Consider the following 24129-nt stretch of genomic DNA (forward strand, 5'->3'; position numbering starts at 1 on the left):
GCTATTTTTGAAGGAGCAGATATATGCGATATATGCATGGCGTTTGGTGATATCCAATGTGTTATCTATTTCTCGATCCCAAAGTGGCACAAGACGCGCAAGATTCAAGATTAGTCTCTGAAATGATGACCACACACACCGTAGAGTCATCGCCCGGTGTTGTCTCGGGCAAGACTAGACTATAAATCAAGTCTCGTTACTGGTGAAAGAAAACTAGAGAGACAGGCAGACAAACTAAAGATTTTTTATGAAGGTATAGACAAAATTGAATATACCATGACACAAAACAACTGTGATAGATGTATACATATAATTTGTCTGTCTATTAGCATGTATTACGTGGTTCATTACAGCAGCATTGAAATTAACAACAACAGCACCAACAACAATAAAACCATACCAATATCAAACAAACTTAAGAATAATGCTTCCTTTTCTTAAGTATACGTAGACTCAAGCACTGAAATTCCTACAAATACACTGTTATCGTCACTAGAACGTGTATCCAAAGTTTGGCCAGCTGGAAGACTACCGTAGAAGATAACACACAACCTTAGTTCACGTTGTTTCTATCTCACATCAATTTCACTGCCAGACTGTTTGATAATGCGATGGGGAGTGGGCGGGAACGTGTGTGTGTGTGTGTGTGTGTCAAGACCAATAACACGGGGATCTCTACGGAGTGCAGGCCATGGGAGGAGGGCTGGGGAGGGACCATCGAGGAGTGAGAGAGGTAGAGAGTGAGGCAATGTTTGAGAGAGGAACAGTGAGTAAGAGGAGGATGTGAGAGGGACACGATCTCACGAATGACGGTTATATAAGGTGAACGGGAGAGGGAGGAGAAGTGCGGTGCGTGAGAGAGAGAGGAGAGCTGAGGCAACTGAAGAGAGGAGAGAGTGACAGCCAGTAGTGACGGCAAGGAAGGTTAGCAGGTCCATCCGCCCTAGTGACGACGCGTCCAAGTTCATTCGCCCAGTAAGTTGGGGCACATCTATTCGCCCCAGTGCGCCCCACCACAACCAAGTCGTTGCGCCCCAACTCTCATGTTTGCATGTATGTACTACATATAACTGAACGAATAATATAAGGTAAGTTATTGACCGAACCTAACTTGGGGCGCATCGTTCCTAAGGTGGATGGACTGTAAAGGCAAGGAAGAGCCTGGGAGAACCTTGGGGAGGTAGGAGAGCGTAGTGAGAAGGGAAAACAGTGAGGAGAGGCTGGGAGAGAGAATCTTCCCCTTACCCACCCTCCCTCCCCCCTTGAATTTTAAGCCAGCACGCAGTTGACTTAGCGCTAGGATGGGGGTGGGGGTGGGGAAGGGGGTTTGCATGCAGTGCCCGACCAGTTGCCAGAGCGGGATAATTTCCCTGCAAGAAGTCTATGTTTACTCTGAGAGAAGAAGAGTAACTGAAAGAACAATGGTATTTTAATATTTTAATAGTAACTGAGAGAGAAATGTTATGAATTTTGTTATTTAAGGTATATACACATATATATATATATATATATATATATATATATATATATATATATATATATATATATATATATATATATATATATATATATATGGTTATAACATTGTGATATGCATGTTAGTAGTAGTAGTAGTAGTAGTAGTAGTAGTAGTAGTAGCAGTAGTAGGTAAAAGTGGTGATAGTGATGGTGGTGGTTGTGAAGGTAATGTAGAGAACAGTTGCAGACCAAAAGGAGATAAAAACATTATATAACGAGATAGAAGAACATTTACATAATTTACGGGCCCTTATCGCTGACAGACAGAAATTTGTGTAGCACCACCGAGTGAACAACACACAGCTGGGTCTAACTGGTTTAGCAAGGAAAAAATTTGTGCAGCAGTGCTAAGGAAATTTCTCTAGACGAGGGAGGTGTCCGACTGTCCGGTGTGGCGTAGACCGCGCAGTAGAGTTTTGGGTGCGAGTGTAACAGTCAGTGCACACGCTGGCTGGGAGTTAGTGGTGGTAGTGCTAGCCAGCCGTGTGCAGAAGAGTGCCATTTCACAGGTGCAGGTACAGGTGTGCTCTGCGGTGTTATGCTGGCAGTACTCCTCGTCTCCTGAGTTTCTGTCACCTATTTACTTCATTGCTATAACGAAAGGTCCGTTGTGTTCAGTAATTTCATTTTTTTTTACTTTTATATATTTCTAGAAATCTTTATTAGTCTTGAAGGATTTTTTTGTTCGTATTAAGCAGATAAATGAAGAAAACAACCGGAAAAGACAAGAGAGAGAGAGAGAGAGAGAGAGAGAGAGAGAGAGAGAGAGAGAGAGAAGTACTAATAATTCTAGAAACTTCATATCTTTTATACGTCTGCCTATACACACATGAAAACTGCACAACGTAAGACAGTTATTTTACGAGAGTTACTTTGATGAACAAGGAAAAGTAGTGTTAATTTTCTCCAGAAAGTTTGTACCTTTGCACCGACTAAACCGTGAAACAAAGTGCAGGAAGGCTATACATGGGTCGTATCCACCTGTACTTAGAAACTCATTGCTCTCTCACCACAACTATTTTCAAAGGTCACAAAATCGATCAACCGAGTCCTCAATAGTGTTTCGTCTCTCAGTAATGCAGAAACAGTGTTAAACTCTCTCATTAGAACAGTATAAACATCTTTAAAAACCGTGTGTCTTCAAGTAAAGCATTCTGAAATTAGTGAGGATCTGCGTAGAAGTATCTTAACCTCTTCAGTACTAGGACGCATTTTTACCACGAGTTTGGGTATGATTGGACGATTTTATTAACATTAGGAAAAGTCTATGTAGATGAGAAGATTAATGGCCAGAGTCTTCAGTATTTGAATCTCCACATAAGTTTCTGAAGCTGTATAAAATCACCAAATAATAACCAGAATGAATATGGAAACGTGTCATGGTACTGAGGAGGTCAAGAATATAGCCTTGTGTTAGATAGCGGGACACTGACGTTGCTAATGCTCACAATTGTTACTGTAGCCAGGTGTCATGCACTACACTGGCCCTCCACTCCACTACTCTTTACAGTGAATGAGACAGATTCAAGGAGATCTTCATGTTTTCAGGCATCTTCTCTTTTACAGTCTCTAAAATTAATGTTCACGTGATTTTTCTTAATTTTTCAGAGCATTTGTCATGATTGTAGTGAATTATTTCAGAGTTTTTCATGCTTTCAGGCCCATTTTAACCCCTTCAGTACTAGAACGCTTTTTCACCTTGAGGTTTAGGTGTGATTAGACGATTTTATTTACATTAGCAAGGGTCTACGGAGGTCAGAAGATTAATAGCCACGGTCTTCACTATTTTACTCCCAACATAAGTTTCTGAAGCTGTATAAAACCAGCAAATAGTAAGCAGAATGAATATGAAAACACGTCCTGGTACTGAACGGGGCTAATATATTCTACTTTTTAGCTTGCAAGGGTCATTTGACAAGCACTTCTCTCTCAGGTTAAGAATGGCAGCCGCGGAGGGTGAGCTTGAGGGCGAGGGATGCTGTAGCCTGGTATACGTATTGGTGGGTGTCGCGTCAGTGCTGTGGCTCATCAGGAAGATTGTCTACTCCACTCAAAGCAGGTGAGTCATGTCTGGGTACTGAGGCGACGACACACACACACACACACACACACACACACACACACACACACACACACACACACACACACACACACACACACACACACACACACACACACACACACACACACACACACACACACACACACACACACACACACACACACACACACACACACACACACACCGCGTATTGTAGTGGTTAGCACGCTCGACTCACAATCGAGAGGGCCGGGTTCGAGTCCCGGAAAGCGGCGAGGCAAATGGGCAAGCCTCTTAATGTGTGGGGTGTGTTCACCTAGCAGTAAATAGGTACGGGATGTAACTCGAGGGGTTGTGGCCTCGCTTTCCCGGTGTGTGGAGTGTGTTGATGTGGTCTCAGTCCTACCCGAAGATCGGCCTATGAGCTTTGAGCTCGCTCCGTAATGGGGAAGATTGGCTGGGTGACCAGCAGAAAACCGAGATGAATTACACACACACACACACACACACACACGCAGAATTAACAAATGGTACTGATAAGTTAACCTCCTCGGTACCAGGACGCGTTTTCATATTCATTCTGCTTACTGTTTGGATATTTTATACAGCTTCAGAAACTTAAGTGGGGATTAGAATAATGAAGACTCTTGCCATTAGTATTTTGTCCTCCATAGACCCTTCCTAATATAAGTAAAATCGTTTAATCGTACCCAGAACTCGTGGTAAAAAAAGCGTCCCAGTACTGAGGAAGTTAACCCCTTCAGTACTGGAACGCATTTTTACTATGAGTTATGGTTATAATTAGACGGTTTGATTTACATTAGGAAGGGTCTATGGAGGTCAAAATACTAATGGCAAGAGTCTTCACTGTTTTAATCCCCACATAAGATTCTGAAACTGTATAAAATCACCAAATAGTAAGGAGAAATATCAACACGTGTGATGGTACTGAGGAGGTTAGAGAGTAGTGTGTGCCTTTGCTTGCTGCGTGAATGCAATTATCCGTAGATCAGTCACCATCTCTATAAACATGTGTGACAATATGAATAATAATCTCTATACCCTAAAAATAATAGTAATAGTAATAAAGGTAATCTTACTCCAACTGAGGCCACCCTGGTGCAGTGCATGGAACCCTGCGTGCTTTGAGGTCCGAGAGATCTCCTAGCGCATGGGTTCGAATCCTGCCCACGGTCCGAGTGTAGGTTGGGCTTCCTCACTCGGGGCAAAGGTTTTCTAGCGGATGGGCTTTGAGATAGGAGGTACCCCAAAAAGTATCTCATTTAGCCCATAAATTCCCGTGAAAAGCCTACATAGTATAAATAAAAAAAATAAAATGTCCCCCAAGACACTCTCATCTTCTATAAACAGATGAGTTACCGTTCAATTATCATAACACAAGCTCAATTCTCGTAGATGGTTCAGTTGGGTGATGCACTTCTGTACCAAGGATGTCTTTCCGGAGCTGGAGGAAGTCAAGAAGGAACACTTTGCCTCCATGTCCTCCATTGTCTCCCACGACCCTGCACTGCTCGACAAGAAGGCTATTAGAATCCTGGAAATCGGCGTTGGTACAGGTATAGTAGTAGTAGTAGTAGTAGTAGTAATGGTGGTGGTGGTGGTTGTAGTAGTAGTAGTAGCAGCAGTAGTAATAGTAGTAGTAGTAGTTGTTGTTCTTGTAGTATGAATAATGAAAACAACGATACTGTAGCAATTATGTTATTTTCTCATATTTTCTCATCCATATTTTGTAATGTTTTGAATTACTACTACTACTACTACTACTACTACTACTACTACTACTACTGAAGATGAAGTTGATTACTAGAAAAAATCGTTTGAATAATATAAATAGTGATACTACAACAATGACATCATATTCTTACTAATTGTCTTTCTATCCTTGTTACTCATATATTCTGAACAAGTATTGGTGACACAGACTCCTCCTCCTGCAGGCGTGAACTTCGCACACTACCCTGAAGGAAGTCATCTGGTAGTGGTGGATCCTAACCCTCACTTCAAGTCTTATTTCGAGGAGAACAGAAAGAGTTTCCCGCACCTTCAAGTGGAGGATTTTGTCGTGACCACAGGTGAGGGAAGTTTGGGTCTGGTGTGGAGTGTGGATAGAGATTAGAAATACTCTCCCTTCTTTTATCTTTAAGGTACATCTTGATAGTTTCGAAAATCTTTTCTCATTTTTCTTCTTTTGATCATATCTACCTGATTGTAATACTCTGTAAGATGCACATGAATGGGTTCGTTCTCCTAATGTTTTTGTTCTTTTCTGTCGTGATGGAAGGAAGGATGAGGAGCAAAAATCTTCTTTCTCTTATCCTTGCGTGGAAGTGGGTAGGTATACGTGGATGTTTTAGTTCTAATGATTTTGTTCTATTCTTTCGTGATGGAAGGAATAATGAGGAACAGTATCTACATTCCTTTATGATCTTATCCTTGGATCGAAGTGTGAAGGTATACGTGAATGTCTTCGCTCTCCTAATGCTTTTGTTCTACTTTGTCGTGATGGAAGGAAGGATCAGGAACAGCATGTACAGTCTCTTATCCTTGGGTGGAAGTGGGTAGGTCGTGTTTCCCACAAAAGCCCCCATAAATCAGGGATATTCCTATGTTCTTATGTACCCCCATACATAGACAGGTAGAGTTATATGTCACACTGACCCCAGGAGGTGTAGGAAATAGGAAATGTGTTATTCAATCTGGAGCCTTACATGCGTGTATCACCACGTGGAGGTCTTCGTGACCCGAATACAGATTAGAGAGAGAGGCGCAGTCAGCAGTTGTCTTGCTTATCAACTTTTCCCTCTTATTATGCCACGTGTGTGTGTGTGTGTGTGTGTGTGTGTGTGTGTTCGAGCGAGTCACAAGGTCAAGAGCATACGTTTCATTGTACTCACTATTAGTATTATGTGAACTTTTTCTATCACGTCCCTCAACGCATTCTGCAGCTGACACCCTCATGAATCAACACCATCTCCTATCTCTTCTCCCTACCATACAATGATAATTCCCTTTTCAATTGTGTTTTATTAATGAAATGTTCATCCTCGTTCTTCTACACAATGGCTTCCTTATGTGACTTCCTGTGTTTTCTGTTTCCGTGTGGTTTATTCGCTTCCCTTGTCTCTCTGGCAGGTGATCGCATGGAAGCAGTGAAGGATGAGTCAGTGGACGTGGTGGTGGTGACGCTGGTCCTGTGTTCTCTGCCTAGTGAGACAATACAGGCCACCTTGAAAGAAATCCAGCGTGTTTTAGTTCCTGTAAGTGAATCAACGGCCGCGACCTTCCCACATCTCTCTCTCTCTGTGCCATATTCAGAAACGCTTCACTCTCTCACCGCGACCACTTTCAAAGATCATAGAGACGATTACCTGAGTTCTAAAGAGTATTTTTCCTGTTGATAATGTAGAAAACTTGTTAACATGTTACTAGAATTACAGAAACATCCTTAAAAACCCATATGACTTAAAGAGCCCTTTGAAAATAGTGAAGGTGCTGTCTCGGGCAGGGATTAACGCTTTCAGTGGTAATTTTTTCAGCCCATTTGTTGCCCTAGGGCCTAGACCAAAAAATGCTAATAATAGAAACTGAGACAGAAATTGAGAACACAGACCTCAGAATCTCTCAACCTTTATAATGTAGGCCCTTTCTCGTGCACCACAGGGACGAAAACATGAATAACAAGAAGCGCAAATCTAAATTTATTCATCTGAGACTTAAATCGTTAAATCATGAAGAAAGAAAAACTATAGTGAAGTGTTACAGTACATACGAATCATAACGGGCATTTTTGTTTAGTCATTTCTGATGCCCTTGTCATGATTTCCCCTCTTACATGAAAAATAGGTAACTAAAATTTCGGCTTATTTCTTTCAGGGCGGGAAATTTTACTTTATGGAACACATCGTGGAATTTGACCTGAAGAAGTACTGGTGGCGGAGGAAACTGCAGCACGTCTTCACCCACTGGATTCCCGTGTGGCCCTTCATCTTTGACGGCTGCTGTCTGGACCGCGACACACTGCCAGTCATCCAGCAGGCCGGCTTCTCCTCCGTGCACGCTCAGAAGTATTACGCTCCTATCCCAAGCATGTTCTATGAGCCGGAGCGTTCCAATATGAAGGGGATCGCTACGAAATAATCCTCGACTTTGTTTTGCCTTCTCTCTCTCTCTCTCTCTCTCTCTCTCTCTCTCTCTCTCTCTCTCTCTCTCTCTCTCTCTCTCTTCTAAGGCATTATTGTGGATTTCTGTCTTTTCTCCTCCTGCTTTTGTTTTCTCTGAGTCGAAACGTCCCAATCTGAAGGGTGTCGCTACAAAGTAGTTTACCTTTTCACTTAGTTCTTCTTTCTCTCTCTTTCACACAGAGAACATTTATCGCTAATTCAAGGCAGTTAATAATGACTGAAACTAACTAAACCTTACATTACGCTACAGGAAGGTAAATACTGATGTGTACTCGCTATGTTAATTCATTATATCTACTTCACTAATCCCTCGGAATTTTTCATCGTATATTTTGGCCATGAAATAACTGATTCAACACACACACACACACACACACACACACACACACACACACACACACACACACACACACACACACACACACACACACACACACGAAGGTCAGACAAAAGACTAACAGGTTAAGAAGGAGAGTTTATATTTAATTTTCTATCAGTTCAAAGACTCAACTCTCAATATCATGTAGCAACAGTTTATCAATCTTTGTTTATTCTCTTGTTAAGTACTAAACACAATAGTCAAATAGTTTACAATAGTTCCCCTCCTTCCTTCCCTCCACTGCCTCTCATCTCGCAATTGTGGACAGAAGGTTGCAGGAGTCACGGGGCGTCACTCCTGGCATGCCTCGGGTGTCGGCCCCTTGTAAGCGTCACACACCACTCGCATAAGGTCATCCTGCGCCTCCGTCAGTGTTTTCTCCGTGAACTCCTGATGGGAATGTTAATTTTTTTTCATGTAGGAGGGAAAAATTGATCAAGGGCAACAGAAGCTATCAAACAATTAATAAGGTCCACTGAGATGCCAGTTTCCGAGCAGGTCAGAGAGAGTTAGTCAAAAGAATGGGATAAATGTCTTGAAGTCTCTCTCTTAAATGAATTCAGGTCATAGAAAGATGGAAATACAGAAGCAGGCAGGGGTTCCAGAGTGTACCACAGAAAGGGATGAATGATCAAGAGTACTGGTTAATTCTTGCGTTAGAGAAGTTTTTATCCTTATTTCATCTTTTCTGAATAATTTTAATACATAGAAATAATAAAAAAAATTCTAACTCTGTCGTGTTTTCTGTTGCCTGTACGAGATAATTAGCTTAAGAACATAAAAACATTATGAAAACTGCATTAACCCTTTCAGTACCAGGACACATTTTTACCATGAATTCTGGGCATGATTAGACGATTTTATTTATATTAGAAAGTGTCTATGGAAGTCAAACGATTAATGAATAGAGTCTTCACTATTTCAACCCCACATAAGTTTCTGAAGCTGTAAAAAATCACCAAATAGTAAGCAGAATTAATATGAAAACGTGTCATAGTAGAAAACTGGTTAAGGCATCAGCCTATACACGTGGCAGTCCCTTTATGAACACATCTACCTATATCCACCTATCATCCCCATCCATATATCAGCCTAATCTTCCTTTTAAAACTCCCTGTTGACTCAGCACTAACAACCTGGGCTGATTACTAGGTCCGTTCCATTCATCTACCACTCCATTTGAGAACTAGCTCCCGTCTCTTTCTTGGCGCCATATTCAGAAATACTCCCCTCTCTCACCGCGACAATTTTCATAGACCAAAGAGACGATTAGCCGAGTTCTAAAGAGTATGTCTCCTGTTGATAATGAGGAAAATTGTTAACATATCACCAGAACTACAGAAACATCCTTAAAAATCCGTGTCACTTCAACTATAGAGCCCTTTGAAAATAGTGAAGGTGTTGCGGGGAAGTGTTTCAGAATATGGGCTGAGACTAGGGAAAGAATGTAGCACTGCAGTGACGGGCTGAAAATGACAGGCTATACTTACAGATACACGTGAAGAGGCTCAGATTAAGATCAGTATTCAGAAACGCTTTGCTCTCTCACCACGACTTTTTTCATAAGCCACATAGATGATTGCTGGGTTCTCAAGAGTGTTCCTCGGCTAACGGCGTATAAATCTTGTCATTCTGTCATTAGAACTGCAAAAACACCTTGAAAAACTCGTGCTCTCTCATCACGACTTTTTTTTCAGAAACCATATAGATGATTGCCGGGTTCTCAAGAGTGCTCCCTCGGCTAATGGTGTATAAATCTTGTCATTCTGTCATTAGAACTGCAAAAATCACCTTGAAAAACTCGTGTAACTATAAATAACGCCTTTTGAAATAGCAGAGGTGCGGTGCAGAAATGTTTGAAAATACGAAGCTGCAAGTCACATGTGCTGTTCTTAATAAATTTTCGACCACCACTATTTGTCAAAGCTCAGCACTAATTCTTCTGACGCATTATCCTGTTTGACTCTCACTGCACTTAACCTTTACACTGCCAAGTCAATCAAGGAAGCTAAAGACTCGTGAAGTATGAACCTTTGAGTGAAGCTTCGATCCTTGACTACCTCATTATCTTGCCTTCCTTTTTTTTTTTCAAGTATGTAACAAGGAAAAAGCTGGACAAGGGCAACAGAAAACGAAATAAAAAGTCCAAAAAGCCCACTAAGTCGCCAGTCCCCTAGCAGGCCCGAGAAATTTAGCTATAAAAAAGGGATAAATATCTTGAAACCTCCCTCTTAGCCCTTCAGTACCATGGCACGTCTTCATATCTATTTAGGTTACTATTAAGGGATTTTATACAGCTTCAAAATCTCATGCGGGAATTGAAATAGTGAAGATTTTGGACCATTAAACTTCTGACCTCTGTAGAATCTTGCTAGAGTAAATAAAATCGTCTAATCGCAACCAAAACTCACTGTAAAAATGCGTCCCAGTACTGAAAGCGTTAAATGAAGAGGTCATAGGAAGCTGGAAATACAGAAGCAGGTAGGGAGTTCCAGAGTTCCGTGATTTGACTAAAGAAAACAGGTCCTGTAAACACTCACGTCATCTATGAGTATCCAAGGCACATAGGAGAGGCGTGGGTCGAGCTGTGCCTGCCTCTCACCAATATTGTGCTGCAGCTTCACCCCAACATCGGACCTCATGCATTCCTCCACATCAGAGTAATCCACCCCGGTCTCGTTGGCACACTGCAAGCGAAGAGCACGTGAAAATATATAGTTAAATTTGACGATAACGAGAATAGATACAAATAACGATAAAAAAAGCATAACAATCTTATAACTATGGTATGTTTTGATACGTTTTACTCTTGTTGCGACTTTCAAAAGCTAAAAAAAGTGATTAGCCCGATTCTCAAGTGTGTTTCTCCCGTTAGTAATGAAGAAATTTTGTTAATCAGCCACTAGAACTATGCAAAACACAACTACAGAGATGATTGGCTAGGTTCCCAAGAGTGTTTCTTGTTAAACTGTCATTAAAACCGTGAAATGACTACAGAGGTCATTAGCCAAGTTTTTAAGGATGTTTCTCCTGCTGATAATGAAGAAATCTTGGTAATCTATCACTGAAATCGCAAAAATATTAATAATAAAAAAGAAAAACAGAGAGAGAGAGAGAGAGAGAGAGAGAGAGAGAGAGAGAGAGAGAGAGAGAGAGAGAGTTAAGGTAAGCGATATACAGCCCTCCCTCTGTAGGACCCCTTTACACCCACCAACAAGCCTCCGTCGACGCCCTGGGACTTCTGCATGACACAGTGGATAAACTTCATAAGCGCCTGAGAGTCCCTAGTAACATTCTGGGCGCAGGTTATCATCAGGTTGGCTGCACACTCCCTCTCTCCGTGTTGACAGGTGAATTCCCCCGCGTCTGTCTCCTGAAGGGGGCGACACGACGGAGAGAAGAGTTGAAGGATTTTCTCTGTGTATTTTTAATTTTTTTTGTGTGTGAAATTGATTGATTTGCTTCAGGCGTTTCATGCGTTTGTTTGTATAAATGGACGTTTTATGTGTTTCAAGTTTTATTCTGTTTTAAGTCATTTTACAAGTTCTTATAGAATAAAAACATTTTGATAGACCTTACCTTCCAAGTCCTCCTGAAACTGTAATATTTGGTTGTGGTCAATAAAATATCTATTTATCGATCTATCTATCTATCTAGGGGCTATTTTCTTAACACTTATTAACCGAACGTCAATACTTTCAGAATACTTTACTTGAAGGCACTCGGGTTTTTAAAGATGCTTCTACTGTTCTAGTGAGAGATTAACACTGTTTCTGCATTACTGAGGGGCGAAACACTCTTGAAAACCCGGTTAATCAAATCTGCGGCCTTTGAAAATAGTCGTGGAGAGAGAGCAATGAATTTCTGAATATGGGCATGTGTGTGTGTGTGTGTGTGTGTGTGTGTGTGTGTGTGTGTTCAGGGCTTCATGCACTCTCGAATGTAACGTTTCCTAAAAGCAGAGTTCTCAAGAGCATTTCTCCTGCTAACAATGGCTAAACCTAACCTAATCTTACTATAAACGTCAGGACACCCTTGTGAGTCTTACTAATCTGTCACTACGTACAGTACATCGAAACACGATTAACAATTAATTTAAACCCCTCTTTAATGTAATGTTTCCTAAAAGCAGGGTTCTCAAGAGCATTTCTCCTGCTAACAATGGTTGAATCTTACTAATCTCACTACAAACATTTAAACACTCTTGACAATCATTTTAAACCCTCTTGAATGCAATGTACCCTTCAATACTGGGACACATTTTTACTTTGAGGTTTGGGTACGATTAGACCATTTCATTGACATTAGGAAGGGTCTATGGATGTCAGAAGATTAATCCCATTACAAACTTCTAAACACCCTTGACAATTAATTTAAACCCCCTCTTGTGTACGATTAGACCATTTCATTGACATTAGGAAGGTCAGAAGATTAATGGCCGGAGATTTCACTATTCTAATCCCCCACATAAGTTTCTGAAGCTGTGTAAAATCATCAAATAGCAAGCAGAATGAATATGGAAACGCGTCATGATACTAAAGAGGTTAAAGAGTAGAGTAATAGCGTCAAGCCTCACCCAGGACTTTCCGTGAGCATGCAGATCCACTTCCATGACGTCCCCGATGCTTCGCCACACCGGGTACAGCTGATGCACAATGAAGCGTCTGCTGTCAGGACATAGCGCCTCGAAGAATACTGTCACTCCGACCTTGGCCGTGTCCTGAGGTGAAGAGGCAATGTAAAGGATGTACAGGAAAGGGAGGATGGTGGAGAGGGGGAGGAGGGTGATGGAGGAATGTAAACGAGAGAGAGAGAGAGAGAGAGAGAGAGAGAGAGAGAGAGAGAGAGATTTACTTCGTTGAAAACCAGAGAAACGATAAAAATAAAAAAAGAAAAAATTGTAACATTAATTTATTAGCTCTCCTAACTACCCTCTCTCTCTCTCTCTCTCTCTCTCTCTCTCTCTCTCTCTCTTGTCCACTGACCCTTAATATGGAGAGAGGACGAGATAACAAGAGACAAGCAGACAGAAAGTACAAAAAATAACAGATCACGGAGAGCAATCAAGATACGGCATGTCTGATACGTGCGTGGCGCCATCTATGTTCACGAAGGGACACTATCTCCCTTACCAAATGAACCCTGAGTCAGAAATGGGGAGAAGGGAGAGATTTAAGTATGTACAGGTGTTCCACAAAGCTCCCACACCTGCCCTCACCTGCCTTTCTTCAATAAACCACATGCATTAATCAGGTTATTCACGCGTCACCTGTGTCCAGCTGCCAGCAAGGAAAGGAGTGCATGTAATGAGCCGGAAGAACTGTAAACATTCTGAAGGACGCGGCAAAGGCGGGAATCGATGTTGTTACGTGTGTTTTGTTATTCTGTCCTTCCCTCGTCAATAATTTTTTTCACGTGTGAGTACAAATTTGGTGTAATATTTTAGGAGTTTCGTATGATTAATGTCATGTTTTCATTATCTATCCGTGTTTTGTTTATTCTTTTTTTTTCATTTCCTCCTCAATCTTTTCTCCCCTTTAAATAAATACGTGGTAATTAGAGTCTTGTATAATTAATGTCATGGTTTTTTTTTTTCTTGTTTAATTTCTTATTTCTTTTTCGTTTTTTCTCCTCAATGTTTTCTCGCCTTAAAGTAAATTCGTGTTAGTTGGAATGGTGTAACATTTTAGGCGTTTTGTTTAATTAATGCCATGTTTTCATATCTATCAGTGTTTTTCTTTTATTTATTTTCATTTTTATTTCGCTTTTCCTTGTCAATGTTTTCTCGCCTTGAAATGAGTACGTGCTTGTAGAAATGGTGTAATATTTTAGAAGTCTCGTTTAATTGATGTCATGTTTTGCTATCTGTTCATGTTTTGTTTGTTTTTTCGTATTTCTACTCTGCTTTTCCTCGTCAATGTTTTCTCGCCTTTAAATAAACAAGAGTTAGTAGAAATGGTATATAATTTCAGGTGTTTTGTATGATTAATGTTCTATCTTGCTTTCTGTCAATGTTTTTTTTTAGATTTTTATTGCTATTTCGTCTTTCCTCGTGTTAGTGCGAATGGTGTATAATATTTTTAGGAGTCTCGTTTAATTAATGTCATGTTTTCATATCTGTCTGAGTTCTGTTTATTTATTTATTTTTTCATTTCTATTTCACCTTTTCTCGTCAATGTTTTCAATGTTTTCTCCCCTTTAACCCTTTCAGTACTGGGACGCATTTTTACCACAAGTTTTAAGTGTGACTAGACCATTTTATTTACATTAGGAAGGATCTATGGAGTCAGAAGATTAATGGCCACACTCCTTACTAATTCAATCCACCACATAAGTTTCTGAAGCTGTATAAAGTCACCAAATAGTAACCAAGATGAATATGGAAACGCGGCATGGTACTGAAGGGGTGAAATAAACATGCATGTGTTATAATAGGAATGGTATATTTTAGGTGTTTTGTACAATTAATGTTCTATCATACTACCTGTTAGTGTTGTGTTAATTTCCCTATTTCTATTTTGTCTTTTTATTTATTCTCTTTTTAAATAAACACGAGTTAGCAGTATATATTCTAGAGGTCTTCTATTAAATGTCTTGTTATCTCCACGTGTGCTTATATATGTTAAAGATCCAACAGGTTATGGTCAAAATATACCTACATGCATACATACATAAGCACTTACATAACAGCTATACACGTAGGTTAACCAAGTGCAAACTCAGAGATGCCTAATTTTCCCATCCCGAAATTTGTGTCTTTTAGCAAGCCTCACTGATTACAGGAAGTGTGTGTGTGTGTGTGTGTGTGTGTGTGTGTGTGTGTGTGTGTGTGTGTGTGTGTGTGTGTGTGTGTGTGTGTGTGTATATCGTTTCCACAAATTAAGAAGGTCTTAGAACATCTGATGTAAATAGATAGAAAGATAAATAGATAGATAGATAAATAGACAGACAGACATACAGATAGATAGATAGATAGATAGATAGATAGATAGATAGATAGATAGACAAATACTATAGACAGACAGACAGACAGAAAGATAGATAGTATAAGTAGCTACAGTAGAATAGATTATAGATAGATATATAAGTAGCACACACACACACACGCACACACACACACACACACAGGGTACAAAAACTAGTATGCACAGCGTCAACAGAGCTTAAATATGCATTCCTGTACGTGAACTGAGATGCACCGTAAAGTTTATTGTGCATGCGACGTATTCTTTGTCTCAAGGACGAAAGATACAAGCCAAACGTACTAATGCATTCATTTTAGCACATACGTATCTCTGGTTTCTTCTCGACATAAATTTGCATCAAGTTCTAATTCACGATCTTTAATATATTTGTACCCTATGAATGATAAACTAAAAGAGATAGGTATGTACAAGTAGCTACTGTAGCATAGATTATACCAACACACACACACACACACACACACACACACACACACACACACACACACTTGCTGTCGTTTTGCAGTTCAATCACTCTGTTCTCTATTGTTTGCTTCTTTATTTACCTGTTTTATTTATCTATCGTATTCTTATGACCACGCCTACACTGTTTCTTTATTCTCTCTTTTACGTTAATTTTTTTTACAAGGGAAGACCACATGAGTTCATAACATTTAGGAAAAAGAAAGACAAAGTGACACATGACGTGACCACCTGCCAGTTTATCTTTTCTTAACGATGAAGTCCTCAATCGTCATAGGCACATAATCTGAAACACTTCCACGCTGCACCTTCACTATTCTTAAGGAGCTCTAGTTGAAGTGACACGGGTTTTTAAGGATGTTTCTGTAATTCTAGTGACGTGTTAACAAGTTTTCTGCATTATCAACAGGAAAATATTCTTTAGATCTCGGCTAATCGTCTCTGCAGTCTTGGAAAATGGTCGCTATGAGAGAAGGAAGCGTTTCTAAATGCGGTGTAAAGTGTGTACATTGACTTTTCCTTTATAGTTTCCACTCAAAGTCAGCGATGCTTATTTTGTGTCACCAATGGGAAGGATACACACGGAAACCAGACTAATATGACTTATGTGGCTTTTGAAAATAGTCCTAATGGTCGAAGCGCTTAAACTGCCTCTGTTATGAAGTTTTTTTTTCATATAAGAGGGGAAATCTGTCTAAGGACAACAAAAGAGATTAAACAAGAACGTCCACTTAGATACCAGTCCCCGAGCAGGTTCTATTGAGCTGTCCATAAGAATGAGACAATTGTCTTGAAACCTTCCTCTCAAAAGATTTCATGTCACAGGAAAATGGAAATACAAAAGCAGGCAGGGCTGAGAGAAAGATAGGAAGGGAGATGCACAAATGGGCGTGCCACAGAGGACAGCGACATAAAGGTAGGTAGAATTGAGTAAGACACGTGCATGACGCAGAGAATAAGAAACAAGAGACATAATGAACAGAAGCTAATGGAAAAGACTTGCTACTGATTCTTACCTCAGCATTTCCATTACTTCTGAGATGCTGGTGGAAGTTACAGGGGGTTTTCAAGAGTGTTTATATAATTTTGGGTCAGTTTTTAACAAGAACAGCAGCATCAATGAACAATAATACTCATTTAAACGTGACTAATCATATCTGTGACTTTTGAATAATAATGAAACAACGAAACATTTCAAGTCACTATGCAAATGAAGTAAGGTAAAATGCAACACTTCACTCACATCCTGTACGCCGCTGCTGGCTGTGGTGAGCGCCAACAGGAGGAGGAGCGAGGTGACAGCAGCTGTGGTTCGCATGGTTGTGATAGTTTAACAGGTGTTGGCATAAGACACATCTAAACAACCCACAGCTGCATACAGGAGTGCAGAGAAATGCCAAACACTTCTCTACTTTGATTTACTTCTTTTCCCCGAGTCATGACCAACTGTCGCTGTTTTATTCAATACTGAATTATGCGAATAAAAAATGTATCGGTCGCCTTGCAATGAATCACGTGTCGGATCGTCTCCCCGTGCGCTAGTGAAGCCAGGTAATTGTTTCAACTCCTGGGCCGTGTGAAAGCTTCGAATTTATTGTCGTGTTGAGAAACAATTGGCTCCGTATTGTCGAGGAAGAGAAAGATGGATGTTATGTAAGCGGAAGAGAAATGCTAAGTAGGGCCTTTTCTAGCCTTATGTGGGCCCTGTGTCAAAGGTTACGTGGAGCGCTGGTGTTGTGAGGTTTGTGTCCTCGACATAATAATATTATTATTAACACTACCTACATTATCAGGGACCTTTTTTTCATGGTACCAAGTGTTACATGGAAGCTTTTTTAACACATTTTTTTTTTCTCTGTCGTGTATGTGTCACCGGAAAGGAAGAAAGCGAAATCGACACCATTATTGTCTACCTTTACGCTGTAGCCATGTATCTTAAGTCGGCTTTCTATTTTTTTCTTTGTTTCTTTTCAGGGCACCAGAAAGATGCAACCTTTTCGACGCCACGTCACCATCACTCCTCAGTCACCACCAAGGAGTCCATGTCCACTCTGAGGCTGACGTGGTGACAAGGATGAGAAACCATCCTTGTACAGTGACACCGCGCACAGCCTCACCTTGACTTGGACATTTGTAGCACTTGTAGCTTCTGTATCATAGTGATGATTCTGTTATTGTTAATGATAATAATGATAATAATAATAATGATAGTTTTGAGGGCCCCTAACATAACATAACATAACGTAACATAAATAATAGGATAACAAAGGGCCACCAGGGCCCATCTAGGTTATCCTGTATCCGTCGCACAGCGACCTCGTCATCAGTACTTAGAGATACACTTACAAGTACACAATACATTATATACTAATTCTAAATATTTGGCCCATTAACAGGGCTAAGTCCTGCAGCGAAATCCTCTACAATTTGTGGTCCCCATACATGGGGATCATGTCTTATTTAACTATAGTAAATTTCTTATAAAAACTATCATGCAGTGCTATACATAATTATAAATCTAATAAATTTAAGTGCTTATCTAATCTGTTTTTAAACATTGTCAAACTAGTGCTATTTACAACCGTCTCTGGCAATGCATTCCAGAAGTCTACCACTCTATGACTAAAGAAATATTTTCTTATATCTAACCTGCAGCCTTGCTTTCTAATCTTCCTGCCATGATTTCTAGTCCTATTTCCCTCCTCTAAGGTAAAGAAAGATCTCACATCTATGTAGTTTGTATCTGAGAACATTTTAAATAACTCTATCATATCCCCCTCTTATACATCTCCTCTCAAATGTAAACATGTTTAATTCCTTTAATCTATCTCTATACTCCAGGCGCTTCAAAGCTGGTATCATCCTAGTTGCTCTTCTCTGAACTGCTTCTAACATGTTGATATCCTGCCTATAGTGGGGTGACCAGGCCTGTATGCAATACTCTAAATTGGGCCTAACATAGGAATTATATAAGCTACGCACCACTTCCTTACTTTTATAACTAACATTTCTATTTATGTGTGAAACCGCATAGTTTGCATAAAGTGAAAAATAATTATGATAATACTTATATACTTATTGGTATGATAACCTGATAATGTAGAAAAAAATACTCCATGATAATGTAGAAAAAAATACTCCATTAGCATCAGTATACATTCCACATCGAAGGAATAGAAATAGCCATGTAATATTTTCCAAACGGAGTAAAAGATTTAGGCTCGCGACATCTGATGTAAACACCTGCTGTTGTTGTGTTGTTGCACTGTGTGACTGTGTGGTGGCCACCTTGCCTGGCCAGCCTGCCAGGGGTGCCTTGTCTTCCTATTCTGGTAAGCTCTAACCACTGACAAGGGCTGGTTGTATGGCAGAGACACAATGCTGTATATCTTATAAGACTACGGCGCAGACACTACATTCCAAAGTGTGAGATTGGTTGCTTGAGGTGATGCTGGACAACAAACAACAGCGGACTTATTGTCTCTTGGGAAGGTGCCTCATACACTACGCTGTGTAATATGATGTAAGAGATGCAGGAAAGTAAAGATATAGACTCCCTCCCTCGCAACACTCGTTCCTGTAAAGTTGTTAGGTGTCCGATGAGACAGGCCAAGGACAACTGAATGGCAATGAAGACAGTTGGTTTGTTGTTTCTATTTTTCTTCAGTGTCATAATCTGATGTTTTGTCCATCTTCAGGAAAATTTACTTTAGTTTTCTCCCTTCCTGTCTGTACGTGTGTGAGAGCAGCAGCTGCCATGAGTGCCTCCCCCTCCCTGCGGCTCTCCCTGCGCCGCAAACGTTCCACAAGGTCTGGGGAGAACAGTGGTAAGCTTCACAGGATAGATAATGATGAGTCTCTTGTGTACAGAGAGTTAGTGCTTGACATTTTGTGAGGAAACTAAAACCTTCATCTTGGAAATGTGTAAAATAATGATAATAATTTAATAAGGTTGCTGAAAATTAATTAAACTTGACATATATAAGTAGGAATAGCAAAACTCATTGCAAAGACATCTACTATTACTGCTATTACTACTACTACTACTACTACTACTACTACTACTACTACTACTACTACTACTACTACTACTACTACTACTACTGCTACTGTTACTGTTACTACTACTACTACTACTACTACTACTACTACTACTACTGCTACTGTTACTGTTACTGTTGCTACTACTACTACTACTGTTACCTTTTAAGAATGTTGAGCCAGTTACTGATGGTGACAAGTATAAAACTGTATATATGAATGTTTGCACATTTAAAAGTATCTAGTTTTGCCCACTAAGTCATGTTGTTGGCAGGTTCACCAGCTATCAAGAAGAGTTCACCCAAACTTCCTGAGGCCAGGAAGGAGCCTCCGTCCACGCCCAAGACTCACACTTCCCGCACTGCCAACAGACCCTCTCGCTCTGCCCTGCGCACCTCTCCACGACTGTCTAGGGTGTGGATGTGAATTTGTCACTCTTCTGTCTTGGTGATCATACTATTCACCATCTGCTACATGAAAAAAATAATGAGGATGTTTCCCTGTTACTTTTCCACATAAAAGGATATATATTTTTTTTTTTCATGGTACATTCAGAAGCAGAACTTTAAAACTTATAATTTTCCAGGAAAAATCCAGAGACAGTAGTGATAATGAAGAGAAGAACTTAAAGACACCAGTCAGTACCAAATGGATGTCTGGGAATGAGGAAAGCTTACGACAACCTTCCCCTGACATGCCCTTCCTCAGCAGCCAGCTCTGTGGCACCCAGGACTGTGAGGTTGTGTGGGACTGTGACTCACCGGGCTTTTCCAAGGATGATCTTAAGCGCAGTGAGTGTTCACTGTTCAGTTTTGGAAGTGAAGTTTGGCAATACTTTTATTCATTCATATCTTCAATGTGATGTTGTCTTGTGTTTGATGAATGTTCTCTTACAATTTTTTATCATTTTATATGTAAAATTGACTTGTTTTGAATGGCAGTGCACAGTGGTGATGAAGGGGAGAAGGCTGTGATCGCCATTCCAGCTCCACCACGGCAGCTGTTCCCACATTCCCGCACCAGGCCCTCCAAGGCAGCATCCCTGGGTAACACCACTGCACAGCTCAATGACTTGCTGGATCTCCTGTCAAGCAAAGGTGACTCACAGTAGTATGATACCATGAAACAATTACTGAAGTGTACATTTTCTTGGCACATTCTATTAAAACATTGGAAGGATGATTTAAGGAAAATAACTTTACCAACTATAAAATTGAAATTGTAGCAAAGTATTCTTATTCGTGGTTAACCTCCTTCAGAAGGGGTGTTGGCCAGGAAGGTTTATGTATGTTGAGGCTTATTCATCACTTGTGCCACCAGGGAAGGAGAAGAGAAAGAATGAGAGTGAAGGTGATCCTGACCGTCACAGCCTCCAGCAAATCATTCCTCCAAGGGACAGCTGTTCAGAGGACAGTTCAGCCTCTGAGCTCATTGTACTACCAGTGTCTTTGAGGGATGCCTCCTCACAACCCTTTCAGGTGCCTGGAGTGTCTGGCCCCAAGAGTACTGACCATGTGGCTTCCTCAAATGACCTGAATGACTCAGTGTGGGGAGACGACCTGAATCTTGGCATGTGTGATATAAATGACACGAGGAGGAGCAACAGTGAGGGTGTTGGTGCAGTGAAGAACCAACTGGACAATTCAAGGTTGTCATCGGAGAAAGCTGAGCTCTCTAGTGCATCAGTTGATATCTTTGATGATGATCTGTTCAGTGAATCTGTGATACTCTCCACACAAGCTGTTGAGGAGGAGGCATTGAATACAAACAATCACAAAGACATTACTAATAAGTGTTATTCTGGTGGTCATTATTCAAAAGACCCACAACAGAAATTCAGTAAACATAATGTTAAGGGTGAGGAAAATAGTAGAAATATCAATAGTGATGAAAACATTAGTAAGAACAACAAATCTGAATTGAATAACCATAGTAAATTGAGCACAAGTGGCCTCAGCACACACAGCCTAAACATTAACCAGAGAAGCAGCTCCTCAGACAGCTCACCGCAGCGACAAGTGAGACGCTCGTTTAGATTTGGCTTGTCACCCACCAATACGGCTAAGAGCAACCCTCCAGCGGTGACGGGCAACACTCGGCACACACTTGTTAACATACCAGAGACACAGAAGTTTGTTAAGATTAAGGATACAAGATGTGAGACAAAGAAAATGAACTTACTACCTGCATTTAATCACGAGAAGCCAAGTGCATTAAACAAAAATCTAATGGACAGGACCTCAAAAACATCAATCGTGGAATCTAGTCCATGTCCCCAGGGAACATTACCCACAATAAGAAAACCTTTATTTGGACATGATGTGAAGGCAGAGGAAGCAAAGAACAGGAGTGTACAAGGAACTCGAGGCCCTCTGCTGCGTTCCCAGTCCATTGGCAATGCACGCCTGGCCACCTCCTCTCCTATGGCACGCAGGAGTAACAGCTCAATGGAACTAGACACCTCCCAGGAGTTAGAAGATGATGATTTTTTCAAGTCAATACTCTCAATGCTCCCTGAGGATGACGAATGCATTGTTGGTGATGCTACTCTTTCCCTGTCTCCCATCACCTCAGAAACCAAACCCACCCAATCCAGTTCCAGTAAAAACTCCCTAATTCATGCCAGACTTGCTGTGGAAAGTAAAATGTCTCAGGGTGTAAAGAGTAGCAATGACAGAAAACTCACAAATAGCACATCTCTTCAAAATAAAGTGAGTAATGGTTCAGTGAGATCTCTTGTAGTGGGCCAAGTTAACATGTGTCCAGGAGCCACAAACTCCAAGGCGCATCTCTCAGGAAGAACACCTGCTGCCAATGTCCAGGGATTGAAGCCTAGTGGTACAAACTACTCCACTGCTAAAACAAAACCTCTTGGTAAGTTCCTGAATTTTTTTTATAATTAACCATTTCATCATCATCATATTCATTGGCAAGTTTTTATTTAGGAAATATAATAAATAACCAAAGGCTTGCATTTCTATTATCTGTTTCTCTCCATAGACACGAGAGAACCAAACGCAAGCAGCACCAAGGAGCAACAGAGCGGTGACACCTTTGATGACGGGCTGTTTCAAGATGATGTCCTGTCGCTTATTGATGAAGTAGAATGTAAGTGGGATTTTTGTTGCCTGCTATCATTCTTAGTAGTACAGTCTGTAACATGCTCTTTTCACTTCAGATCAGTAGAGTATGATTTTGATATAATGACTTAGGGAATACTTTCATAGATTCATTTTACATTGTATTTCCCTGTGCAGCTCAGTTTGGCAGCCAGAATGCCCCGTCACCCACACCCAGCCCACAGTCTCAGCCGCAACAAACAAGATGCACACAGGACGAAATAGCGCGTAAAAAAGCAGCGGCACTGCAGAGGCGAGAGGCAAAGAGGAGACAGCAGTGTAGGTAAGAGCACATGCTGCAGGTGCTTCATTGAGCTGAGGATTACTTTATGGTGCCAAGAAGTGATGGCAGGATCATGGCTTCCTTACAGATCGGAGAGGTTACTGCCACGTTTACTGACCTCAAAACATTCCTAGTCCTTGTTTTCTTGTAAGGCGATGCGTGATCCTGTTGATACTCTTACATAGCAGTTATTCCATACACAGCAGACACAAAGTCACTGTTTATGGAGATTCTAAGGTTATGAGTTGTTTGAATCATGAACAAGCCATTATGAGAATTGCAACTTATAATTCCCCAACCACGATCTCTTGTAAGTGAAGGTTAATTATTTTCTTAGTTGTATATATTGTACAAATATATTTTTGCAATGTTATTGGTAGATAATTTTATCAGATTCCCGAGTGCACTTTGCAGCAAGAAATGACATACACCAGCACATGCAATTGTTTGTGTATGCATTCTTCTGCATCATAAAGTGAGTGATTGTTAATTCACTCTAATCATGAACCATGAAACTTGTTAAACTGGTAATCAAGAAACTGTATGTTTGTGATCACATTCACAACTCATTGTCACCGTTCCCAGATGAACAGTATCAACAATTCCATGCTTTATTGAGTTAACGAACCATGAACAAGCACATACTGCAGCCACACCAACCAGTGCAGGGGGCTTGGATCTGCCGCTAGGTCTGTATGGGATCTGATCTTTGATAAACAGAGTACTGCTTTTGTTATAGTAAAAGTTTTTCATAGTCAAATCATTCATATTTGTATTGTTTTAACTTTATCAGACATTAACTTGTGCAGTTTTCATTCTGGATCACGAAACTCCCACAGAAAAATGAGTTAAGCTGGGCAGTGTTTGATATGAACAGCATGTGTTACGTTTTATGAAATACTCAAACACCAAATAAATGTTAACAATTACATGATCAATCTTTTGTAACTACTGCATGTAAATAAAATGGAAAGTATGGAATGTGAGGTTGATCACCTATCAGGCACTAAATTAGTATGTACTACATGATTTTTGAGATATGAACATCATTTTATACTTACTACTGCTACATATGTTCATTTCTAACTTTAACTCTGCTAA

The 24129-nt window shown here is 40.4% G+C and overlaps 3 protein-coding genes across 7 annotated transcripts; 2 read left to right on the top strand and 1 right to left on the bottom strand.

The window, feature by feature from the left end:
• The first annotated feature begins 734 nt into the window (after positions 1–734).
• Positions 735–8198, top strand: LOC123507572 (methyltransferase-like protein 7A). 5 transcript variants are annotated; one of them, XM_045260520.1, is made up of 6 exons: positions 735–822; positions 3452–3577; positions 4976–5136; positions 5518–5652; positions 6713–6837; positions 7454–8198. In XM_045260520.1, the coding sequence occupies exons 2-6, from the start codon at positions 3459–3461 to the stop codon at positions 7715–7717; spliced, it is 804 nt and encodes a 267-aa protein (XP_045116455.1). In that variant the 5' UTR covers positions 735–822; positions 3452–3458; the 3' UTR covers positions 7718–8198. The 5 variants fall into 5 exon arrangements, with proteins under 5 accessions (XP_045116455.1, XP_045116453.1, XP_045116456.1 ...); XM_045260518.1 differs by having other exon boundaries at positions 737–1053; XM_045260521.1 differs by having other exon boundaries at positions 737–975.
• A 25-nt stretch (positions 8199–8223) lies between these two features.
• Positions 8224–16979, bottom strand: LOC123507573 (gamma-interferon-inducible lysosomal thiol reductase-like). The gene is made up of 5 exons (XM_045260524.1): positions 16829–16979; positions 12717–12860; positions 11352–11513; positions 10681–10827; positions 8224–8530 (listed from the first exon to the last, which is right to left on the bottom strand). The coding sequence occupies exons 1-5, from the start codon at positions 16901–16903 to the stop codon at positions 8432–8434; spliced, it is 627 nt and encodes a 208-aa protein (XP_045116459.1). The 5' UTR covers positions 16904–16979; the 3' UTR covers positions 8224–8431.
• Positions 16980–18804: 1825 nt separating this feature from the next.
• LOC123507575 lies at positions 18805–24009 on the top strand. The gene is made up of 8 exons (XM_045260527.1): positions 18805–18917; positions 19284–19412; positions 19901–20040; positions 20213–20417; positions 20568–20723; positions 20947–22500; positions 22627–22734; positions 22884–24009. The coding sequence occupies exons 2-8, from the start codon at positions 19343–19345 to the stop codon at positions 23030–23032; spliced, it is 2382 nt and encodes a 793-aa protein (XP_045116462.1). The 5' UTR covers positions 18805–18917; positions 19284–19342; the 3' UTR covers positions 23033–24009.
• Positions 24010–24129: the final 120 nt, after the last annotated feature.

Source organism: Portunus trituberculatus, chromosome 22, assembly GCF_017591435.1.
Source record: "Portunus trituberculatus isolate SZX2019 chromosome 22, ASM1759143v1, whole genome shotgun sequence".
In the NCBI taxonomy this organism is placed as follows: Eukaryota; Metazoa; Arthropoda; class Malacostraca; order Decapoda; family Portunidae; genus Portunus; species Portunus trituberculatus.